This window comes from Oncorhynchus kisutch, unplaced genomic scaffold (genome assembly GCF_002021735.2).
Source record: "Oncorhynchus kisutch isolate 150728-3 unplaced genomic scaffold, Okis_V2 Okis04b-Okis11a_hom, whole genome shotgun sequence".
Classification (NCBI taxonomy): domain Eukaryota; kingdom Metazoa; phylum Chordata; class Actinopteri; order Salmoniformes; family Salmonidae; genus Oncorhynchus; species Oncorhynchus kisutch.
In genome coordinates this window covers 4,391,065-4,415,128 of record NW_022261981.1, presented here as the reverse complement: position 1 = coordinate 4,415,128, position 24,064 = coordinate 4,391,065, and the positions used below count along the sequence as shown (strand labels likewise).

The window sequence follows — 24,064 nt, the reverse complement described above, 5'->3', positions numbered from 1 at the left end:
CCTGTAGATGATGCATTATGGGTGAATATATATCTTTTTTTTTTTTTACTGATTGGAGTTTTTGCAGGAACTTGAAAAATTGTCACGTAATGTCCACCACAGACGCTGTGTTTTGTAGGTAATAAATATTATAGTTTAATGTAAACATCAAACTAGTTTACCATTTTTTTATGATTCATGGACAAACTACAGCAAAATATCAAATCAGTTAGTAAAATGTGTTAAAAATTAAAATCCGGACACACATCGGTAATGAGAATGTACAAAATGCAGGCGAAAATGCAAAAATGTATTTAAAAGAAGACACTGCTAAATACGAGACATCTTAGTACTCAGAATGATTTTTTACAGATGCATCATGGTTTTATAACTCAATTTGCTACAGACATGTTTACAAGTGGTTTCATCAGAATCACCCAGTAGTCTAATTTGTGTTTCTTCAATCCCTCAATAGATTTAATATTTCATCAACTATATTGGATAAATGTTTGTGCAGATTGCTGGTTCATATCAACCCAAGATGATGACGCTGAAGACAAAGTGTATGACAAGGTGGCCCAGAGGAAGCCAGCTGTTCTCATCCCCTACATTTATCCCATTCTTCAAAGAGCTCAGTGAGTGAAGAACACCTGATGCTGCACTGAATTCTTCCTCCTGGATGTTCTCCTGTCCCATTGTGTGTTTCACTGCCTCTGAACCCCCTTTACTCTAAATAGAGTTGTCCCTGATCATAGCTTTAGGATTGTACCAATCCCAATTTTAACTCCACCTCCCTCTCCCACCCCTACACCCCACATACACAAGATATCGTTTTTACATTCATGTTGTAATGATGCTCTTATTTGTATAAATATGTGTTCATTGTTTTTACTTCTATTGTCAATTCTGTTGATCATTTTGTTGTTAATTGTGTGAACAATTTGAATGAATGTATTTTATGTACAAATGTATTGTTTTTATTACAATTAGATTTCAGGGAGAATTTCCCTGTAAATCCACAGCATTATACTGGCACTTAGAGTTGCCAGCTTCATACTGTAATATTCCTTTACAGCAGAGATGTAAAATATCTTACAGCATCTCTGCTGTAAACCTAAATTACAGTAATAAACTGGGTGCTCTGGTGCCAGTATAATCCAACATATTTACAGGGAAAAGTTTTACAGTGTAATAATACTCTTTGATTTATAGTAACCCTGTAGAATACTTTTACACTGTTTCATGCTATTTTACCTTTAGTTGTTTTCTCCCCAACTCTTCCAACATTAGATCAATATAGCTCACTGGATCCACCACTGTGAATGGGCTAAGACACGTCCCCCCAACAGAACTACCTTAGAAGACGGAGTAAATGTGGTGAACAAAATAAGTTACATTTCAAAAGGGCTTAAGCATTAGAGATGTCAATCAGTCAATGTATGGATTCTGTGAGGATGGATGGGGGGGGTGGGGGGGTGGGGTGGGGGGGGGTTGTTTCCATCCAATCAAAGACTTGGTTCCAATCATAATACAGACGGCTGGCTCGCGTTTCGTTTCACATCACTTGATATGTGAAGTGTAACAGAATGTGAACTATTGCACAACCAGGCTGGTCCCAGCAGGCTATTTCAAACATGACACATGATATGTTCTGCCCTCAGAAGTACATCTGAGTGAAGTGAAGGGACGAGCTGCCCGTTGCATTAAACAAGCACACACCGTTAAGCACAGGAAAACAAACTGCTCATAGGGAGAGGTGGTATAAAGAGAGTGGAACAGGCAGAGGAGAGGTATTCGGTGAGTGTTGTGGCGTTTTCAGGTAAGGGGGCGTGGCCAGAGGGAGTAATGGTCTGGTGACAAGATGACATGACCTTTGACCTTCCGCTACAATAAACGCTGTCAGGGCAAGAACAACTTGTTTTTTTTCTTCCTAGAGGTTGGAACGTCTCAGCTACTTAAAAACAGCCAGCCCCTGCACATTCTATTCGCTGCCAAAGTCTGTAGTCAAAATTAGCAGCTTGGGCCTATAAAAAAATAAAAGATTTTGAACAGATTTGGGTCAGAGATAATAAAAATCCTGGCAGAGATATTAAAAATCCTGGCAGAGAAAATTTAAAATCCTGGCATGGAGATCTTTGTACATTTCTTTCTCTCCTTTTCTTTGTGTTTTCACTTTCTAAGAAGTTTTGTAGAACCTATGGATTCTACCGTTGAGAAACACTGTGTGGAACTGATTGTCCTTGAGCGAAGTGGTCACACAGCTGTATTAGAGGGAAATACTCTGCATGTCTGGGGAGGCTACATGGTAAGCCTCAAACATGATTTGTAAATTCCCTTCCTGGACCTATGTTGAAAGCATTCCTAATGGATGGTGTTGTTTTGAATTGATGTTTAGCATTCACATTTACTGTGTAAAACATACATGCTGCTGATAGATGTATTTTCTCAGTAACAACACGCTTAGATTTGTTTTTGTTCTGTTCTGCAGTCAACCGCTGAGAGTGAAGATTTCCTTCCCAGTGATGAAATCTGGTTGTATGACTTAGAAAGAGGTGTATGGTAAGAATATCAATGGAATTCTAACATGGTGTTTGTGCGTATGGGCTGTATATAACACAGGGTAAAGAATATGAATGGAGAAGTTGTTTGGGATTAACACTGTATCTGGATATTCCCTCTGTAGATGCTCTATAGTATTAGACCAGTAACATTTCAACTAAGTATCTACGAACCCTAACCCTTATCCTTCCCCTAAACCTAACCATTACCCTAAACTTAACCATTACCCTAAACCTAACCCTTACCCTAACCATTACCCTAAACTTAACCCTTACCCTAACCCTTATCCTTCCCCTAAACCTAACCATTACCCTAAACCTAACCCTTACCCTAACCCTAACCCTTACCCTAAACTTAACCCTTACCCTAACCCTTATCCTACCCCTAAACTTAACCCTTATCCTTCCCCTAAACCTAACCATTACCCTAAACTTAACCCTTGCCCTTACCCTAACCCTTACCCTAAACTTAACCCTTACCCTAACCCTTATCCTTCCCCTAAACCTAACCATTACCCTAAACCTAACCCTTACCCTAAACTTAACCCTTACCCTAACCCTTATCCTACCCCTAAACTTAACCCTTATCCTTCCCCTAAACCTAACCATTACCCTAAACTTAACCCTTGCCCTAACCCTTACCCTAACCCTTACCCTAAACTTAACCCTTACCCTAACCCTTATCCTACCCCTAAACTTAACCCTTACCCTGACCCTAAACTTAACCCTTACCCTAAACTTAACCCTTACCCTAAACGTAACCCTTATCCTTCCCCTAAACTTAACCCTTACCCTAACCCTTACCCTAAACTTAACCCTTACCCTAACCCTTACCCTAAACTTAACCCTTACCCTAAACTTAACCCTTATCCTAACCCTTATCCTAACCCTAAACTTAACCCTTACCCTAAACCTTGCCCTAAACTTAACCATTACCTTAAACCTAATCCCTTACCCTAAACTTAACCCTTACCCTTATTCTTAACCTTTTTATTTATTTATTTCACCTTTATTTAACCAGGTAGGCTAGTTGAGAACAAGTTCTCATTTACAACTGCAACCTGGTCAAGATAAGGCAAAGCAGTGCGACACAAATAACAACAACAACAACAAAGAGTTACACATGGAACCGAACCCTAGCCGTGTCCTTAGCAAGCAGTTGCTTATCAACAGATACAACATATAGTGCTAGACTGGTCTATAGTGGCCTATAGTATTAGACTGGTCTATAGTGGCCTATAGTATTAGACTGGTCTATAGTGGCCTATAGTATTAGACTGGTCTATAGTGGCCTATAGTATTAGACTGGTCTATAGTATTAGACTGGTCTATAGTGGTCTATAGTATTAGACTGGTCTATAGTGGCCTATAGTGGCCTATAGTATTAGACTGGTCTATAGTGGCCTATAGTATTAGACTGGTCTATAGTGGCCTATAGTATTAGACTGGTCTATAGTAGCCTATAGTATTAGACTGGTCTATAGTGGCCTATAGTATTAGACTGGTCTATAGTGGCCTATAGTATTAGACTGGTCTATAGTGGCCTATAGTATTAGACTGGTCTATAGTATTAGACTGGTCTATAGTATTAGACTGGTCTATAGTGGTCTATAGTATTAGACTGGTCTATAGTATTAGACTGGTCTATAGTGGCCTATAGTATTAGACTGGTCTATAGTGGTCTATAGTATTAGACTGGCCTATAGTATTAGACTGGTCTATAGTGGCCTATAGTATTAGACTGGTCTATAGTATTAGACTGGTCTATAGTGGCCTATAGTATTAGACTGGTCTATAGTGGTCTATAGTATTAGACTGGTCTATAGTGGCCTATAGTATTAGACTGGTCTATAGTATTAGACTGGTCTATAGTGGCCTATAGTATTAGACTGGTCTATAGTATTAGACTGGTCTATAGTGGCCTATAGTATTAGACTGGTCTATAGTGGCCTATAGTATTAGACTGGTCTATAGTATTAGACTGGTCTATAGTGGCCTATAGTATTAGACTGGTCTATAGTGGCCTATAGTATTAGACTGGTCTATAGTATTAGACTGGTCTATAGTGGCCTATAGTATTAGACTGGTCTATAGTATTAGACTGGTCTATAGTGGCCTATAGTATTAGACTGGTCTATAGTGGCCTATAGTATTAGAGTGGTCTATAGTGGTCTATAGTATTAGACTGTCTATAGTGGTCTATAGTATTAGACTGGTCTATAGTATTAGACTGGTCTATAGTGGTCTATAGTATTAGACTGGTCTATAGTGTCTATAGTATTAGACTGGTCTATAGTGTCTATAGTATTAGGCTGGTCTATAGTATTAGACTGGTCTCTAATGGTTTATAGTATTAGACTGGTCTACAGTATTAGACTGGTCTATAGTGGTCTGAAGTGGTCTACAGTATTAGACAGTTCTATAGTACTAGACTGGTCTATAGTGGTCTATAGTATTAGACTGGTCTATAGTATTAGACTGGTCTATAGTATTAGACTGGTCTATAGTGGCCTATAGTATTAGACTGGTCTATAGTATTAGACTGGTCTATAGTGGCCTATAGTATTAGACTGGTCTATAGTGGCCTATAGTATTAGACTGGTCTATAGTATTAGACTGGTCTATAGTGGCCTATAGTATTAGACTGGTCTATAGTGGCCTATAGTATTAGACTGGTCTATAGTATTAGACTGGTCTATAGTGGCCTATAGTATTAGACTGGTCTATAGTGGTCTATAGTATTAGACTGTCTATAGTGGTCTATAGTATTAGACTGGTCTATACTGCTAGACTGGTCAATAGTGGTCTACAGTATTAGACAGTTGTATAATACTAAACTGGTCTATAGTATTAGACTGGTCTATAGTGGTCTATAGTATTAGACTGGTCTATAGTGTCTATAGCATTAGACTGGTCTATAGTGTCTATAGTATTAGGCTGGTCTATAGTATTAGACTGGTCTCTAGTGGTTTATAGTATTAGACTGGTCTACAGTATTAGACTGGTCTATAGTGGTCTGAAGTGGTCTACAGTATTAGACAGTTCTATAGTACTAGACTGGTCTATAGTGGCCTATAGTATTAGACTGGTCTATAGTGGCCTATAGTATTAGACTGGTCTATAGTATTAGACTGGTCTATAGTGGCCTATAGTATTAGACTGGTCTATAGTGGCCTATAGTATTAGACTGGTCTATAGTATTAGACTGGTCTATAGTGGCCTATAGTATTAGACTGGTCTATAGTATTAGACTGGTCTATAGTGGCCTATAGTATTAGACTGGTCTATAGTGGCCTATAGTATTAGAGTGGTCTATAGTGGTCTATAGTATTAGACTGTCTATAGTGGTCTATAGTATTAGACTGGTCTATAGTATTAGACTGGTCTATAGTGGTCTATAGTATTAGACTGGTCTATAGTGTCTATAGTATTAGACTGGTCTATAGTGTCTATAGTATTAGGCTGGTCTATAGTATTAGACTGGTCTCTAATGGTTTATAGTATTAGACTGGTCTACAGTATTAGACTGGTCTATAGTGGTCTGAAGTGGTCTACAGTATTAGACAGTTCTATAGTACTAGACTGGTCTATAGTGGTCTATAGTATTAGACTGGTCTATAGTATTAGACTGGTCTATAGTATTAGACTGGTCTATAGTGGCCTATAGTATTAGACTGGTCTATAGTATTAGACTGGTCTATAGTGTCATATAGTATTAGACTGGTCTATAGTGGCCTATAGTATTAGACTGGTCTATAGTATTAGACTGGTCTATAGTGGCCTATAGTATTAGACTGGTCTATAGTGGCCTATAGTATTAGACTGGTCTATAGTATTAGACTGGTCTATAGTGGCCTATAGTATTAGACTGGTCTATAGTGGTCTATAGTATTAGACTGTCTATAGTGGTCTATAGTATTAGACTGGTCTATACTGCTAGACTGGTCAATAGTGGTCTACAGTATTAGACAGTTGTATAATACTAAACTGGTCTATAGTATTAGACTGGTCTATAGTGGTCTATAGTATTAGACTGGTCTATAGTGTCTATAGCATTAGACTGGTCTATAGTGTCTATAGTATTAGGCTGGTCTATAGTATTAGACTGGTCTCTAGTGGTTTATAGTATTAGACTGGTCTACAGTATTAGACTGGTCTATAGTGGTCTGAAGTGGTCTACAGTATTAGACAGTTCTATAGTACTAGACTGGTCTATAATATTAGACTGGTCTATAGTATTAGACTGGTCTATAGTATTAGACTGGTCTATAGTATTAGACAGGTCTATAGTATTAGACAGGTCAATAGTGGTCTATAGTATTAGACTGGTCTATACTGCTAGACTGGTCAATAGTGGTCTACAGTAGTAGACAGTTGTATAGTACTAAACTGGTCTATAGTATTAGACTGGTCTATAGTGGTCTATAGTATTAGACTGGTCTATAGTATTAGACAGGTCAATATTGGTCTACAGTATTAGACAGTTATATAGTAGTAGACTGGTCTATAGTGTCTATAGTATTAGGCTGGTCTATAGTATTAGACTGGTATATAGTGGTCTATAGTATTAGACTGGTTTGTAGTATTAGACTGGTATATAGTATTAGACTGGTCTATAGTGGTCTATAGTATTAGACTGGTCTATAGTATTAGACTGGTCTATAGTATTAGACTGTCTATAGTGGTCTATAGTATTAGACTGGTCTATAGTATTAGACTGGTCTATAGTGGTCTATATTATTAGACTGGTCTATAGTGTCTATAGTATTAGACTGGTCTATAGTAGTCTATAGTATTAGACTGTCTGTAGTGTCTATAGTATTAGACTGTCTGTAGTGTCTATAGATTAGACTGGTGTATAGTGTCTATAGTGTTAGACTGGTCTATAGTGGTCTATAGTGGCCTATAGTATTAGACTGGTCTATAGTGGCCTATAGTATTAGACTGGTCTATAGTGGCCTATAGTATTAGACTGGTCTATAGTAGCCTATAGTATTAGACTGGTCTATAGTGGCCTATAGTATTAGACTGGTCTATAGTGGCCTATAGTATTAGACTGGTCTATAGTGGCCTATAGTATTAGACTGGTCTATAGTATTAGACTGGTCTATAGTATTAGACTGGTCTATAGTGGTCTATAGTATTAGACTGGTCTATAGTATTAGACTGGTCTATAGTGGCCTATAGTATTAGACTGGTCTATAGTGGTCTATAGTATTAGACTGGCCTATAGTATTAGACTGGTCTATAGTGGCCTATAGTATTAGACTGGTCTATAGTATTAGACTGGTCTATAGTGGCCTATAGTATTAGACTGGTCTATAGTGGTCTATAGTATTAGACTGGTCTATAGTGGCCTATAGTATTAGACTGGTCTATAGTATTAGACTGGTCTATAGTGGCCTATAGTATTAGACTGGTCTATAGTATTAGACTGGTCTATAGTGGCCTATAGTATTAGACTGGTCTATAGTGGCCTATAGTATTAGACTGGTCTATAGTATTAGACTGGTCTATAGTGGCCTATAGTATTAGACTGGTCTATAGTGGCCTATAGTATTAGACTGGTCTATAGTATTAGACTGGTCTATAGTGGCCTATAGTATTAGACTGGTCTATAGTATTAGACTGGTCTATAGTGGCCTATAGTATTAGACTGGTCTATAGTGGCCTATAGTATTAGAGTGGTCTATAGTGGTCTATAGTATTAGACTGTCTATAGTGGTCTATAGTATTAGACTGGTCTATAGTATTAGACTGGTCTATAGTGGTCTATAGTATTAGACTGGTCTATAGTGTCTATAGTATTAGACTGGTCTATAGTGTCTATAGTATTAGGCTGGTCTATAGTATTAGACTGGTCTCTAATGGTTTATAGTATTAGACTGGTCTACAGTATTAGACTGGTCTATAGTGGTCTGAAGTGGTCTACAGTATTAGACAGTTCTATAGTACTAGACTGGTCTATAGTGGTCTATAGTATTAGACTGGTCTATAGTATTAGACTGGTCTATAGTATTAGACTGGTCTATAGTGGCCTATAGTATTAGACTGGTCTATAGTATTAGACTGGTCTATAGTGGCCTATAGTATTAGACTGGTCTATAGTGGCCTATAGTATTAGACTGGTCTATAGTATTAGACTGGTCTATAGTGGCCTATAGTATTAGACTGGTCTATAGTGGCCTATAGTATTAGACTGGTCTATAGTATTAGACTGGTCTATAGTGGCCTATAGTATTAGACTGGTCTATAGTGGTCTATAGTATTAGACTGTCTATAGTGGTCTATAGTATTAGACTGGTCTATACTGCTAGACTGGTCAATAGTGGTCTACAGTATTAGACAGTTGTATAATACTAAACTGGTCTATAGTATTAGACTGGTCTATAGTGGTCTATAGTATTAGACTGGTCTATAGTGTCTATAGCATTAGACTGGTCTATAGTGTCTATAGTATTAGGCTGGTCTATAGTATTAGACTGGTCTCTAGTGGTTTATAGTATTAGACTGGTCTACAGTATTAGACTGGTCTATAGTGGTCTGAAGTGGTCTACAGTATTAGACAGTTCTATAGTACTAGACTGGTCTATAGTGGCCTATAGTATTAGACTGGTCTATAGTGGCCTATAGTATTAGACTGGTCTATAGTATTAGACTGGTCTATAGTGGCCTATAGTATTAGACTGGTCTATAGTGGCCTATAGTATTAGACTGGTCTATAGTATTAGACTGGTCTATAGTGGCCTATAGTATTAGACTGGTCTATAGTATTAGACTGGTCTATAGTGGCCTATAGTATTAGACTGGTCTATAGTGGCCTATAGTATTAGAGTGGTCTATAGTGGTCTATAGTATTAGACTGTCTATAGTGGTCTATAGTATTAGACTGGTCTATAGTATTAGACTGGTCTATAGTGGTCTATAGTATTAGACTGGTCTATAGTGTCTATAGTATTAGACTGGTCTATAGTGTCTATAGTATTAGGCTGGTCTATAGTATTAGACTGGTCTCTAATGGTTTATAGTATTAGACTGGTCTACAGTATTAGACTGGTCTATAGTGGTCTGAAGTGGTCTACAGTATTAGACAGTTCTATAGTACTAGACTGGTCTATAGTGGTCTATAGTATTAGACTGGTCTATAGTATTAGACTGGTCTATAGTATTAGACTGGTCTATAGTGGCCTATAGTATTAGACTGGTCTATAGTATTAGACTGGTCTATAGTGTCATATAGTATTAGACTGGTCTATAGTGGCCTATAGTATTAGACTGGTCTATAGTATTAGACTGGTCTATAGTGGCCTATAGTATTAGACTGGTCTATAGTGGCCTATAGTATTAGACTGGTCTATAGTATTAGACTGGTCTATAGTGGCCTATAGTATTAGACTGGTCTATAGTGGTCTATAGTATTAGACTGTCTATAGTGGTCTATAGTATTAGACTGGTCTATACTGCTAGACTGGTCAATAGTGGTCTACAGTATTAGACAGTTGTATAATACTAAACTGGTCTATAGTATTAGACTGGTCTATAGTGGTCTATAGTATTAGACTGGTCTATAGTGTCTATAGCATTAGACTGGTCTATAGTGTCTATAGTATTAGGCTGGTCTATAGTATTAGACTGGTCTCTAGTGGTTTATAGTATTAGACTGGTCTACAGTATTAGACTGGTCTATAGTGGTCTGAAGTGGTCTACAGTATTAGACAGTTCTATAGTACTAGACTGGTCTATAATATTAGACTGGTCTATAGTATTAGACTGGTCTATAGTATTAGACTGGTCTATAGTATTAGACAGGTCTATAGTATTAGACAGGTCAATAGTGGTCTATAGTATTAGACTGGTCTATACTGCTAGACTGGTCAATAGTGGTCTACAGTAGTAGACAGTTGTATAGTACTAAACTGGTCTATAGTATTAGACTGGTCTATAGTGGTCTATAGTATTAGACTGGTCTATAGTATTAGACAGGTCAATATTGGTCTACAGTATTAGACAGTTATATAGTAGTAGACTGGTCTATAGTGTCTATAGTATTAGGCTGGTCTATAGTATTAGACTGGTATATAGTGGTCTATAGTATTAGACTGGTTTGTAGTATTAGACTGGTATATAGTATTAGACTGGTCTATAGTGGTCTATAGTATTAGACTGGTCTATAGTATTAGACTGGTCTATAGTATTAGACTGTCTATAGTGGTCTATAGTATTAGACTGGTCTATAGTATTAGACTGGTCTATAGTGGTCTATATTATTAGACTGGTCTATAGTGTCTATAGTATTAGACTGGTCTATAGTAGTCTATAGTATTAGACTGTCTGTAGTGTCTATAGTATTAGACTGTCTGTAGTGTCTATAGATTAGACTGGTGTATAGTGTCTATAGTGTTAGACTGGTCTATAGTGGTCTATAGTATTAGACTGTTCTATAGTATTAGACTGGTCTATAGTGCTAGACTGGTCAATAGTGGTCTACAGTATTAGACAGTTGTATAGTACTAAACTGGTCTATAGTATTAGACTGGTCTATAGTGTCTATAGTATTAGACTGGTCTATAGTGGTCTATAGTATTAGACTGTTCTATAGTGTTAGACTGGTCTATACTATTAGACTGGTCTATAGTGTCTATAGTATTAGACTGGTCTATGGTATTAGACTGGTATATAGTATTAGACTGGTCTATAGTGGCCTATAGTATTAGACTGGTCTATAGTGGCCTATAGTATTAGAGTGGTCTATAGTGGTCTATAGTATTAGACTGTCTATAGTGGTCTATAGTATTAGACTGGTCTATAGTATTAGACTGGTCTATAGTGGTCTATAGTATTAGACTGGTCTATAGTGTCTATAGTATTAGACTGGTCTATAGTGTCTATAGTATTAGGCTGGTCTATAGTATTAGACTGGTCTCTAATGGTTTATAGTATTAGACTGGTCTACAGTATTAGACTGGTCTATAGTGGTCTGAAGTGGTCTACAGTATTAGACAGTTCTATAGTACTAGACTGGTCTATAGTGGTCTATAGTATTAGACTGGTCTATAGTATTAGACTGGTCTATAGTATTAGACTGGTCTATAGTGGCCTATAGTATTAGACTGGTCTATAGTATTAGACTGGTCTATAGTGGCCTATAGTATTAGACTGGTCTATAGTATTAGACTGGTCTATAGTGGCCTATAGTATTAGACTGGTCTATAGTGGCCTATAGTATTAGACTGGTCTATAGTATTAGACTGGTCTATAGTGGCCTATAGTATTAGACTGGTCTATAGTGGCCTATAGTATTAGACTGGTCTATAGTATTAGACTGGTCTATAGTGGCCTATAGTATTAGACTGGTCTATAGTGGTCTATAGTATTAGACTGTCTATAGTGGTCTATAGTATTAGACTGGTCTATACTGCTAGACTGGTCAATAGTGGTCTACAGTATTAGACAGTTGTATAATACTAAACTGGTCTATAGTATTAGACTGGTCTATAGTGGTCTATAGTATTAGACTGGTCTATAGTGTCTATAGCATTAGACTGGTCTATAGTGTCTATAGTATTAGGCTGGTCTATAGTATTAGACTGGTCTCTAGTGGTTTATAGTATTAGACTGGTCTACAGTATTAGACTGGTCTATAGTGGTCTGAAGTGGTCTACAGTATTAGACAGTTCTATAGTACTAGACTGGTCTATAGTGGTCTATAATATTAGACTGGTCTATAGTATTAGACTGGTCTATAGTATTAGACTGGTCTATAGTATTAGACAGGTCTATAGTATTAGACAGGTCAATAGTGGTCTATAGTATTAGACTGGTCTATACTGCTAGACTGGTCAATAGTGGTCTACAGTAGTAGACAGTTGTATAGTACTAAACTGGTCTATAGTATTAGACTGGTCTATAGTGGTCTATAGTATTAGACTGGTCTATAGTATTAGACAGGTCAATATTGGTCTACAGTATTAGACAGTTATATAGTAGTAGACTGGTCTATAGTGTCTATAGTATTAGGCTGGTCTATAGTATTAGACTGGTATATAGTGGTCTATAGTATTAGACTGGTTTATAGTATTAGACTGGTATATAGTATTAGACTGGTCTATAGTGGTCTATAGTATTAGACTGGTCTATAGTATTAGACTGGTCTATAGTATTAGACTGTCTATAGTGGTCTATAGTATTAGACTGGTCTATAGTGTCTATAGTATTAGACTGGTCTATAGTAGTCTATAGTATTAGACTGTCTGTAGTGTCTATAGTATTAGACTGTCTGTAGTGTCTATAGATTAGACTGGTGTATAGTGTCTATAGTGTTAGACTGGTCTATAGTGGTCTATAGTATTAGACTGTTCTATAGTATTAGACTGGTCTATAGTGCTAGACTGGTCAATAGTGGTCTACAGTATTAGACAGTTGTATAGTACTAAACTGGTCTATAGTATTAGACTGGTCTATAGTGTCTATAGTATTAGACTGGTCTATAGTGGTCTATAGTATTAGACTGTTCTATAGTGTTAGACTGGTCTATACTATTAGACTGGTCTATAGTGTCTATAGTATTAGACTGGTCTATGGTATTAGACTGGTATATAGTATTAGACTGGTCTATAGTGGTCTATAGTATTAGACTGGTCTATAGTATTAGACTGGTCTATAGTATTAGACTGGTCCATAGTGTCTATAGTATTAGACTGGTCTATAGTGGTCTATAGTATTAGACTGTCTGTAGTGTCTATAGTATTAGACTGGTCTATAGTGTCTATAGGGTTAGACTGGTCTATAGTTGTCTATAGTCCTAGACTGGTCTCTAGTGGTTTATAGTATTAGACTGGTCTACAGTATTAGACTGGTCTATATAGTTGTCTGAAGTGGTCTACAGTATTAGACTGGTCTATAGTTGTCTATAGTCCTAGACTGGTCTCTAGTGGTTTATAGTATTAGACAGTTCTATAGAACTAGACTGTTCTATAGTATTAGACTGGTCTATAGTATTAGATTGGTCTATAGTATTAGACTGGTCTATAATATTAGACTGGTCTATAGTGTCTATAGTATTAGACTGTTCTATAGTGTTAGACTGGTCTATACTATTAGACTGGTCTATAGTGTCTATAGTATTAGACTGGTCTATAGTATTAGACTGGTCTATAGTATTAGACTGGTCCATAGTGTCTATAGTATTAGACTGGTCTATAGTGGTCTATAGTATTAGACTGTCTGTAGTGTCTATAGTATTAGACTGGTCTATAGTGTCTATAGGGTTAGACTGGTCTATAGTGGTCTATAGTATTAGACTGTTCTATAGTATTAGACTGGTCTACAGCGCTAGACTGGTCAATAGTGGTCTACAGCATTAGACAGTTGTATAGTACTAAACTGGTCTATAGTATTAGACTGGTCTTTAGTGGTCTATAGTATTAGACTGGTCTATAGTGTCTATAGTATTAGACTGGTCTATAGTGTCTATAGTATTAGGCTGGTCTATAGTATTAGACTGGTCTATAGTTGTCTATAGTCCTAGACTGGTCTCTAGTGGTTTATAGTATTAGACTGGTCTACAGTATTAGACTGGTCTATATAGTTGTCTGATGTGGTCTACAGTATTAGACTGGTCTATAGTTGTCTATAGTCCTAGACTGGTCTCTAGTGGTTTATAGTATTAGACAGTTCTATAGTACTAGACTGGTCTATAGTATTAGACTGGTCTATAGTATTAGACTGGTCTATAGTATTAGATTGGTCTATAGTATTAGACTGGTCTATAATATTAGACTGGTCTATAGTGTCTATAGTATTAGACTGGTCTATACTGCTAGACTGGTCAATAGTGGTCTACAGTATTAGACAGTTGTATAGTACAAAACTGGTCTATAGTATTAGACTGGTATATAGTATTAGACTGGTCTATAGTGGTCTATAGTATTAGACTGGTCTATAGTATTAGACTGGTCTATAGTATTAGACTGGTCCATAGTGTCTATAGTATTAGACTGGTCTATAGTGGTCTATAGTATTAGACTGTCTGTAGTGTCTATAGTATTAGACTGGTCTATAGTGTCTATAGGGTTAGACTGGTCTATAGTGGTCTATAGTATTAGACTGTTCTATAGTATTAGACTGGTCTACAGCGCTAGACTGGTCAATAGTGGTCTACAGCATTAGACAGTTGTATAGTACTAAACTGGTCTATAGTATTAGACTGGTCTTTAGTGGTCTATAGTATTAGACTGGTCTATAGTGTCTATAGTATTAGACTGGTCTATAGTGTCTATAGTATTAGGCTGGTCTATAGTATTAGACTGGTCTATAGTTGTCTATAGTCCTAGACTGGTCTCTAGTGGTTTATAGTATTAGACTGGTCTACAGTATTAGACTGGTCTATATAGTTGTCTGAAGTGGTCTACAGTATTAGACTGGTCTATAGTTGTCTATAGTCCTAGACTGGTCTCTAGTGGTTTATAGTATTAGACAGTTCTATAGTACTAGACTGGTCTATAGTATTAGACTGGTCTATAGTATTAGACTGGTCTATAGTATTAGATTGGTCTATAGTATTAGACTGGTCTATAATATTAGACTGGTCTATAGTGTCTATAGTATTAGACTGGTCTATACTGCTAGACTGGTCAATAGTGGTCTACAGTATTAGACAGTTGTATAGTACAAAACTGGTCTATAGTATTAGACTGGTCTATAGTGGTCTATAGTATTAGACTGGTCTATAGTATTAAACTGGTCTATAGTATTAGACTGGTCTATAGTGGTCTATAGTATTAGACTGGTCTATAGTATTAGACTGGTCTATAGTATTAGACTGGTCTATGGTATTAGACTGGTATATAGTATTAGACTGGTCCATAGTGTCTATAGTATTAGACTGGTCTATAGTGGTCTATAGTATTAGACTGTCTGTAGTGTCTATAGTATTAGACTGGTCTATAGTGTCTATAGGGTTAGACTGGTCTATAGTGGTCTATAGTATTAGACTGTTCTATAGTATTAGACTGGTCTACAGCGCTAGACCGGTCAATAGTGGTCTACAGCATTAGACAGTTGTATAGTACTAAACTGGTCTATAGTATTAGACTGGTCTTTAGTGGTCTATAGTATTAGACTGGTCTATAGTGTCTATAGTATTAGACTGGTCTATAGTGTCTATAGTATTAGGCTGGTCTACAGTATTAGACTGGTCTATAGTTGTCTATAGTCCTAGACTGGTCTCTAGTGGTTTATAGTATTAGACAGTTCTATAGTACTAGACTGGTCTATAGTATTAGACTGGTCTGTAGTATTAGACTGGTCTATAATATTAGATTGGTCTATAGTATTAGACTGGTCTATAATATTAGACTGGTCTATAGTGTCTATAGTATTAGACTGGTCTATACTGCTAGACTGGTCAATAGTGGTCTACAGTATTAGACAGTTGTATAGTACAAAACTGGTCTATAGTATTAGACTGGTCTATGGTATTAGACTGGTATATAGTATTAGACTGGTCCATAGTGTCTATAGTATTAGACTGGTCTATAGTGGTCTATAGTATTAGACTGTCTGTAGTGTCTATAGTATTAGACTGGTCTATAGTGTCTATAGGGTTAGACTGGTCTATAGTGGTCTATAGTATTAGACTGTTCTATAGTATTAGACTGGTCTACAGCGCTAGACTGGTCAATAGTGGTCTACAGCATTAGACAGTTGTATAGTACTAAACTGGTCTATAGTATTAGACTGGTCTTTAGTGGTCTATAGTATTAGACTGGTCTATAGTGTCTATAGTATTAGACTGGTCTATAGTGTCTATAGTATTAGGCTGGTCTATAGTATTAGACTGGTCTATAGTTGTCTATAGTCCTAGACTGGTCTCTAGTGGTTTATAGTATTAGACTGGTCTACAGTATTAGACTGGTCTATATAGTTGTCTGAAGTGGTCTACAGTATTAGACTGGTCTATAGTTGTCTATAGTCCTAGACTGGTCTCTAGTGGTTTATAGTATTAGACAGTTCTATAGTACTAGACTGGTCTATAGTATTAGACTGGTCTATAGTATTAGACTGGTCTATAGTATTAGATTGGTCTATAGTATTAGACTGGTCTATAATATTAGACTGGTCTATAGTGTCTATAGTATTAGACTGGTCTATACTGCTAGACTGGTCAATAGTGGTCTACAGTATTAGACAGTTGTATAGTACAAAACTGGTCTATAGTATTAGACTGGTCTATAGTGGTCTATAGTATTAGACTGGTCTATAGTATTAAACTGGTCTATAGTATTAGACTGGTCTATAGTGGTCTATAGTATTAGACTGGTCTATAGTATTAGACTTGTCTATAGTATTAGACTGGTCTATGGTATTAGACTGGTATATAGTATTAGACTGGTCTATAGTGGTCTATAGTATTAGACTGGTCTATAGTATTAGACTGGTCTATAGTATTAGACTGGTCCATAGTGTCTATAGTATTAGACTGGTCTATAGTGGTCTATAGTATTAGACTGTCTGTAGTGTCTATAGTATTAGACTGGTCTATAGTGTCTATAGGGTTAGACTGGTCTATAGTGGTCTATAGTATTAGACTGTTCTATAGTATTAGACTGGTCTACAGCGCTAGACTGGTCAATAGTGGTCTACAGCATTAGACAGTTGTATAGTACTAAACTGGTCTATAGTATTAGACTGGTCTTTAGTGGTCTATAGTATTAGACTGGTCTATAGTGTCTATAGTATTAGACTGGTCTATAGTGTCTATAGTATTAGGCTGGTCTATAGTATTAGACTGGTCTATAGTTGTCTATAGTCCTAGACTGGTCTCTAGTGGTTTATAGTATTAGACTGGTCTACAGTATTAGACTGGTCTATATAGTTGTCTGAAGTGGTCTACAGTATTAGACTGGTCTATAGTTGTCTATAGTCCTAGACTGGTCTCTAGTGGTTTATAGTATTAGACAGTTCTATAGTACTAGACTGGTCTATAGTATTAGACTGGTCTATAGTATTAGACTGGTCTATAGTATTAGATTGGTCTATAGTATTAGACTGGTCTATAATATTAGACTGGTCTATAGTGTCTATAGTATTAGACTGGTCTATACTGCTAGACTGGTCAATAGTGGTCTACAGTATTAGACAGTTGTATAGTACAAAACTGGTCTATAGTATTAGACTGGTCTATAGTGGTCTATAGTATTAGACTGGTCTATAGTATTAAACTGGTCTATAGTATTAGACTGGTCTATAGTGGTCTATAGTATTAGACTGGTCTATAGTATTAGACTGGTCTATAGTATTAGACTGGTCTATAGTGGTCTATAGTATTAGACTGGTCTATAGTATTAGACTGGTCTATAGTGGTCTATAGTATTAGACTGGTCTATAGTATTAGACTGGTATATAGTGGTCTATAGTATTAGACTGGTCTATAGTATTAGACTGGTCTATAGTGTCTATAGTATTAGACTGGTCTATAGTGGTCTATAGTATTAGAATGTCTATAGTGTTTATAGTTTTAGACTGGTCTATAATGTCTATAGTGTTAGACTGGTCAAAAATTGTTCTACAGTATTAGACTGTTCTATAGTATTAGACTGGTCTATAGTATTAGACTGGTCTATAGTATTAGACTGTTCTATAGTATTAGACTGGTCTATAGTATTAGACTGGCCTATAGTATTAGACTGTTCTATAGTGTTAGACTGGTCTATACTATTAGACTGGTCTACAGTGGTCTATAGTATTAGACTGATCTATAGTGGTCTATAGTGCTAGATTGGTCAAAGGTGTGTCTACAGTATTAGACAGTTATATAGTACTAGACTGGTCTATAGTGTTTATAGTATTAGACTGGTCTATAGTGGTCTATAGTGCTAGACTGCTCTATAGTATTAGACTGGTCTATAGTGCTAGACTGGTCTATAGTATTAGACTTGTCTATAGTGTTTATAGTATTAGACTGGTCTATAGTGGTCTATAGTGCTAGACTGGTCTATAGTATTAGACTGGTCTATAGTATTAGACTGGTCTATAGTATTAGACTGGTCTATAGTGCGGCAGGGTAGCCTAGTGGTTAGAGCGTTGGACTAGTAACCGGAAGGTTGCTAGACTGGTCTATAGTATTAGACTGGTCTACAGTAGTCTATAGTGCTGCACTGGTCTTATCTTCAGTTTGACCCCAGAATGTGACATCTACCCCCAAGCCAAATTTGCATTAAGACTTAGCTCTGTTGCTTGGAACTTAATGCTGTGTATGCTGTGTGTATTCATAGTTGGTTTATTCATTTTATCTTCTGAAGGGAAATGTGTCAAATGTCAGGAGAGATCCCGCCCCCCATGTCAGGCACCTGCAGCTGCTTTCTAATTGGCCACATGTACATATTCGGAGGATATGATGACACGGGACAGACCAATCAGGTGAGCTAGCTCAACAGAAACTGTAGTGCCCCTGATGCGGAAATATTTTTTTCTGAACATCACCAAAAGCTTATTAATTGTTATTAAGGCTTCCGTTGTTAGGAGTTGAGATGGGTGTGGAACTCTAGCTTCAGAGACACGTTATTAAGGCTTCCGTTGTTAGGAGTTGAGATGGGTGTGGAACTCTAGCTTCAGAGACACGTTATTAAGGCTTCCGTTGTTAGGAGTTGAGATGGGTGTGGAACTCTAGCTTCAGAGACACGTTATTAAGGCTTCCGTTGTTAGGAGTTGAGATGGGTGTGGAACTCTAGCTTCAGAGACACGTTATTAAGGCTTCCGTTGTTAGGAGTTGAGATGGGTGTGGAACTCTAGCTTCAGAGACACGTTATTAAGGCTTCCGTTGTTAGGAGACGGTTCAGATGGGTGTGGAACTCTAGCTTCAGAGACACGTTATTAAGGCTTCCGTTGTTAGGAGTTGAGATAGGTGTGGAACTCTAGCTTCAGAGACACGTTATTAAGGCTTCCGTTGTTAGGAGTTCAGATGGGTGTGGAACTCTAGCTTCAGAGACACGTTATTAAGGCTTCCGTTGTTAGGAGTTCAGATGGGTGTGGAACTCTAGCTTCAGAGACACGTGTATTACATTCTGAAAAGATGTGTGCTTGTAGCTTTACCGTGTCAACCTCCTGGATGGGGACTACAGATGGAAGAACGTGAAAGCTGAGAGTGGCTCTCCTCCTTCACCCAGAGATAAGCTGTGCTGCTGGGTTTTCAACAACAGGTCAGTGACATATAACATCAGAATGCAACGTCAATGCCCATTGCAGTATTGCTATAAACAGGAAGACAGTCAGGGTTCAAATGACACATTTGTAAGGGAATATTGTGAGAATCTGGCAATTAGCAATTAGCCAATGCTAGCTAGCCTTGGTGCAGTGACTGGAAGTCTACGGGTACAGAAAATCTTTTCCCAGTTAAGAATTTTCCATTCTGTAGGGTCACCTGCTTTGAGAAGCTTCCATTCTGTAGGGTCACCTACTATGAGAATCTTCCATTCTGTAGCGTCACCTACTTTGAGAATTTTCCATTCTGTAGGGTCACCTACTTTGAGAATCTTTCATTCTGTAGGGTCACCTACTATGAGAATTTTCCATTCTGTAGGGTCACCTACTTTGAGAATCTTTCATTCTGTAGGGTCACCTACTTTGAGAATCTTTCATTCTGTAGGGTCACCTACTTTGGTGGATATGGTCACAAGACACTTGATGACATCATGGATGACAAAAGCTTCATCGTGGACACGGCATCATTGGTACATTTTAGCTTTTTGTTTATGATGGCGTCCAAACGTATGAATTACAACCACCATTTTCAACGTGATGTATTGTGTGTTTTGTAGGAGCAGAACGTTGGTTGGGGATGGAACAATGAAGTCCACGTTTTTGATACAACACTAGCCAGCTGGAGGGAACCACAGAGCTCTGTAAGACAGACACACACTGTATGATTACATCACAACATAACTTCACTATGTGGAACTTAGTTAGCTTGAAATGTCGCTGATGGAGCTATCCAATCGGTACCTGTTGTATAGCGCAATCTGTTTCTACATTGTCAAGCTGGTGGTCGTGTGTGTTGGTGACGTAGAGGACCCTGGTTCAAGTCCAGTCAGAGGAGAGATAGAGGAACCTACTTCAAGCCCATTCAGAGGAGAGGTAGAGGACTTTGGTTCAAGCCCAGTCAGAGGAGAAGTAGAGGACCCTGGTTCAAGACTAATCAGAGGAGAGGTAGAGGACTTTGGTTCAAGCCCAGTCAGAGGAGAAGTAGAGGACCCTGGTTCAAGCCCAGTCAGAGGAGAGGTAGAGGACCCTGGTTCAAGCCCAGTCAGAGGAGAGGTAGAGGACCCTGGTTCAAGCCCAGTCAGAGGAGAGGTAGAGGACTCTGGTTCAAGCCCAGTCACAGACACGTTTAGGGAGGCAGCACTATATGCTAAGCTAGCACAATTATGCTGGTTATACATGAACTAATTAGTTATTTGCACACAAACAGCCAAGCAACAATTTGTCCTTCTGTACCTGTACTGTAAGTAGTTCTTTCTGACGACAGGGTCGTGCTCCTGCCCCCAGAGCTGCCCATGCAGGTGCAACACTTGGTCATAAAGGGTATGTCTATGGGGGCAGAGTACTGGTGAGTACTCTGTTGACTTGAACTCCTCACGTTTTGTATTGCATTGATGCAGAGACACAGAAAACCCTAAAACGTTGCTAAGATTAATGGGATCACATGGCTTATACTGTACAGTCAAGTTTAATACTTGACTCAAGTTTTGTTGATCTGTTTTGGGATGTTCAGTGGTTTGCCTGTCCTTCTACCCTTCTCTTTAGGAAACCACACCAAGTGACATTCATTGTCTAGATCTAGAATCATGGACATGGTCTGAAATGTAGGTATTTATAGTTCGCTCTTTCAAATGATCATCTTTAAAACGTTCCAGTGTTTATCATAATAACAGCTTTGGTGTGTTTAACTGTTCCCTCCAAATGTCTTCTCCAGAGTACCAACATCCACTGTGCCAGGGGGAAGGTCGTGGCACAGCCTCACTGCAGTATCTGATAACACTTTGTTTCTATTTGGTGGACTGAATGTAGACTGCAAACCAATGAGTAAGTCATTTACCCATTTAGACCCAGTAGGATGAAATCCTTACTCAGCTGTTACTCAACAATTTGACCCTCCTAGAAAACCTTCTGTTCCATGGAGTTCTTTCTGTCTTGTACCTGTTCTGTAGGTGATAGATGGGTTTTAGACGTTGACACAAAGACATGGAGGGAGTTTGACCATCCAAACAACAACAAACCAAGGTAGTACAGTAGCTGACAGTTTAGCATCATGATAAATCTAGTTCCTAATCTGATTAAACTGGTATGACTGGTATGACTCCCTGATAAAACCTAAAGGTTCGATCAGAACGCATTCCATTTCCATCTCATCTGAAGTCTATAAGTGCAGATCAAGGAGTGAAGAGAAATTAGCCTAAAATGTACAATGATTAAACGGAGTGCACATTCTCTGTACTTTGATTAAATCCCCCATTTCATTGACGTTCCTCCCCTGCAGGTTGTGGCACACAGCAAGCCAAGCAAAGGACTCTGACGTCGTTGTGTTTGGGGGTAGTTGTGACTACGTCCTCCTAGTAGGAACGTATGGGAATTTGACGGTATGACGATAGCCTTCAGCCAAATCATCACAGTGGCCCTGGTTAAATGTAGAATCACTGACACTACAACTAACTGTTTGTTTTCACATGTTTTCAGGGCCACAGCAATGATGCACTTGTTTTCCAGACCCAGCCTTATCCCCTCTTTCGGTAAAATGTCTCATAATAATCACAGATTTTATTTACGTCACATGTAATGTCCATTTTCATTGTCCCTTAAAAGTAGAAATCAGTTGTGGAAACAATAACAAACTGTTTTCCCCTGCTCCTGTTTTGGTATGGGGCTGGAGAGGGAGAAACCACTCACATGTATAGACAGAGCTATGGATGGAAGGACTGACCATTATAGTTTTGGTATGGGGCCGGAGAGGGAGAAACCACTCACATGTATAGACAGAGCTATGGATGGAAGGACTGACCATTATAGTTTTGGTATGGGGCTGGAGAGGGAGAAACCACTCACATGTATAGACAGAGCTATGGATGGAAGGACTGACCATTATAGTTTTGGTATGGGGCCGGAGAGGGAGAAACCACTCACATGTATAGACAGAGCTATGGATGGAAGGACTGACCATTATAGTTTTGGTATGGGGCTGGAGAGGGAGAAACCACTCACATGTATAGACAGAGCTATGGATGGAAGGACTGACCATTATAGTTTTGGTATGGGGCTGGAGAGGGAGAAACCACTCACATGTATAGACAGAGCTATGGATGGAAGGACTGACCATTATAGTTTTGGTATGGGGCTGGAGAGGGAGAAACCACTCACATGTATAGACAGAGCTATGGATGGAAGGACTGACCATTATAGTTTTGGTATGGGGCTGGAGAGGGAGAAACCACTCACATGTATAGACAGAGCTATGGATGGAAAGACTGACCATTATAGTTTTGGTATGGGGCCGGAGAGGGAGAAACCACTCACATGTATAGACAGAGCTATGGATGGAAGGACTGACCATTATAGTTTTGGTATGGGGCCGGAGAGGGAGAAACCACTCACATTTATAGACAGAGCTATGGATGGAAAGACTGACCATTATAGTTTTGGTATGGGGCCGGAGAGGGAGAAACCACTCACATGTATAGACAGAGCTATGGATGGAAGGACTGACCATTATAGTTTTGGTATGGGGCTGGAGAGGGAGAAACCACTCAAATGTATAGACAGAGCTATGGATGGAAGGACTGACCATTATAGTTTTAACCATGTTCTGAGGCTATATGGTGTTTGTTTAAATTCAATTTGTTTACAAACATTGGGGTAAAACAAGATTATTTTCCGGGTTCTGATGGGGTCCGACAGTTGAACTAAGCTCATGAGGCGTTGATAAGTTATAGTCTTCAAGAAGGAATGGGTACATATCATTAATTTATATGTCCAAAAATGGATGAGGCATCTGCTGATTTCCACTTAAAAAATGTTGTTTTGTCTTACAGGATATGTGTGGACTGCATAGCAAAGAATGTGAATAACTTCAAGATGCTTCAAAACCAGCTTCCATCTCTGCCCCGGAAACTACTGGAAGCTGTACAGAGGAGAACGTCCAGAAATATATAATACATACAGTGCATTCAGAAAGTATTCAGACTCCTAGACTTTTCCCCGATTTTGTTATGTTACAGCCTTATTCTAAAATGGATTACATTGTTTTTTCCCCTCATCAATCTACACACAATAACCCATAATGACAAAGCAAAAATAGGTTTTTAGACATTTTTGCAAATGTATAAAAAAAGAAAATTGGGGTGAAATATCACATTTCCGAAAGTATTCAGACCCTTTACTCAGTACTATGTCAAAGTAATTTTGGCAACGATAACAGTCTCGAGTCTTAATTGGGTATGACGCTACAAGCTTGGCACACCTGCATTTGGGGAGCTTCT

The 24,064-nt window shown here is 38.1% G+C and overlaps 1 protein-coding gene across 3 annotated transcripts; it reads left to right on the top strand.

The window, feature by feature from the left end:
- The first annotated feature begins 1,641 nt into the window (after positions 1 to 1,641).
- On the top strand, positions 1,642 to 23,823 carry LOC116359699 (kelch domain-containing protein 1-like). Of its 3 annotated transcripts, none has more exons than XM_031812982.1 (14): positions 1,642 to 1,776; positions 2,164 to 2,284; positions 2,468 to 2,538; positions 18,839 to 18,956; positions 19,623 to 19,735; positions 20,182 to 20,266; positions 20,354 to 20,437; positions 21,061 to 21,141; positions 21,339 to 21,397; positions 21,508 to 21,617; positions 21,743 to 21,815; positions 22,072 to 22,171; positions 22,269 to 22,321; positions 23,618 to 23,823. In XM_031812982.1, the coding sequence occupies exons 2-14, from the start codon at positions 2,177 to 2,179 to the stop codon at positions 23,736 to 23,738; spliced, it is 1,176 nt and encodes a 391-aa protein (XP_031668842.1). In that variant the 5' UTR covers positions 1,642 to 1,776; positions 2,164 to 2,176; the 3' UTR covers positions 23,739 to 23,823. The 3 variants fall into 3 exon arrangements, with proteins under 3 accessions (XP_031668842.1, XP_031668841.1, XP_031668843.1); XM_031812981.1 differs by having other exon boundaries at positions 2,161 to 2,284; XM_031812983.1 differs by lacking the exon at positions 21,061 to 21,141 and having other exon boundaries at positions 2,161 to 2,284.
- Positions 23,824 to 24,064: the final 241 nt, after the last annotated feature.

Bases quoted from the DNA above. Each gene is read 5' to 3' on its own strand.
- LOC116359699 (XM_031812982.1), top strand. From the start codon at position 2,177: ATGGATTCTACCGTTGAGAAACACTGTGTGGAACTGATTGTCCTTGAG. The intron at 2,285-2,467 runs GTAAGCCTCAAA...TCTGTTCTGCAG, and splicing joins ATGTCTGGGGAGGCTACATG to TCAACCGCTGAGAGTGAAGA. The intron at 21,618-21,742 runs GTAAGTCATTTA...CCTGTTCTGTAG, and splicing joins TGTAGACTGCAAACCAATGA to GTGATAGATGGGTTTTAGAC.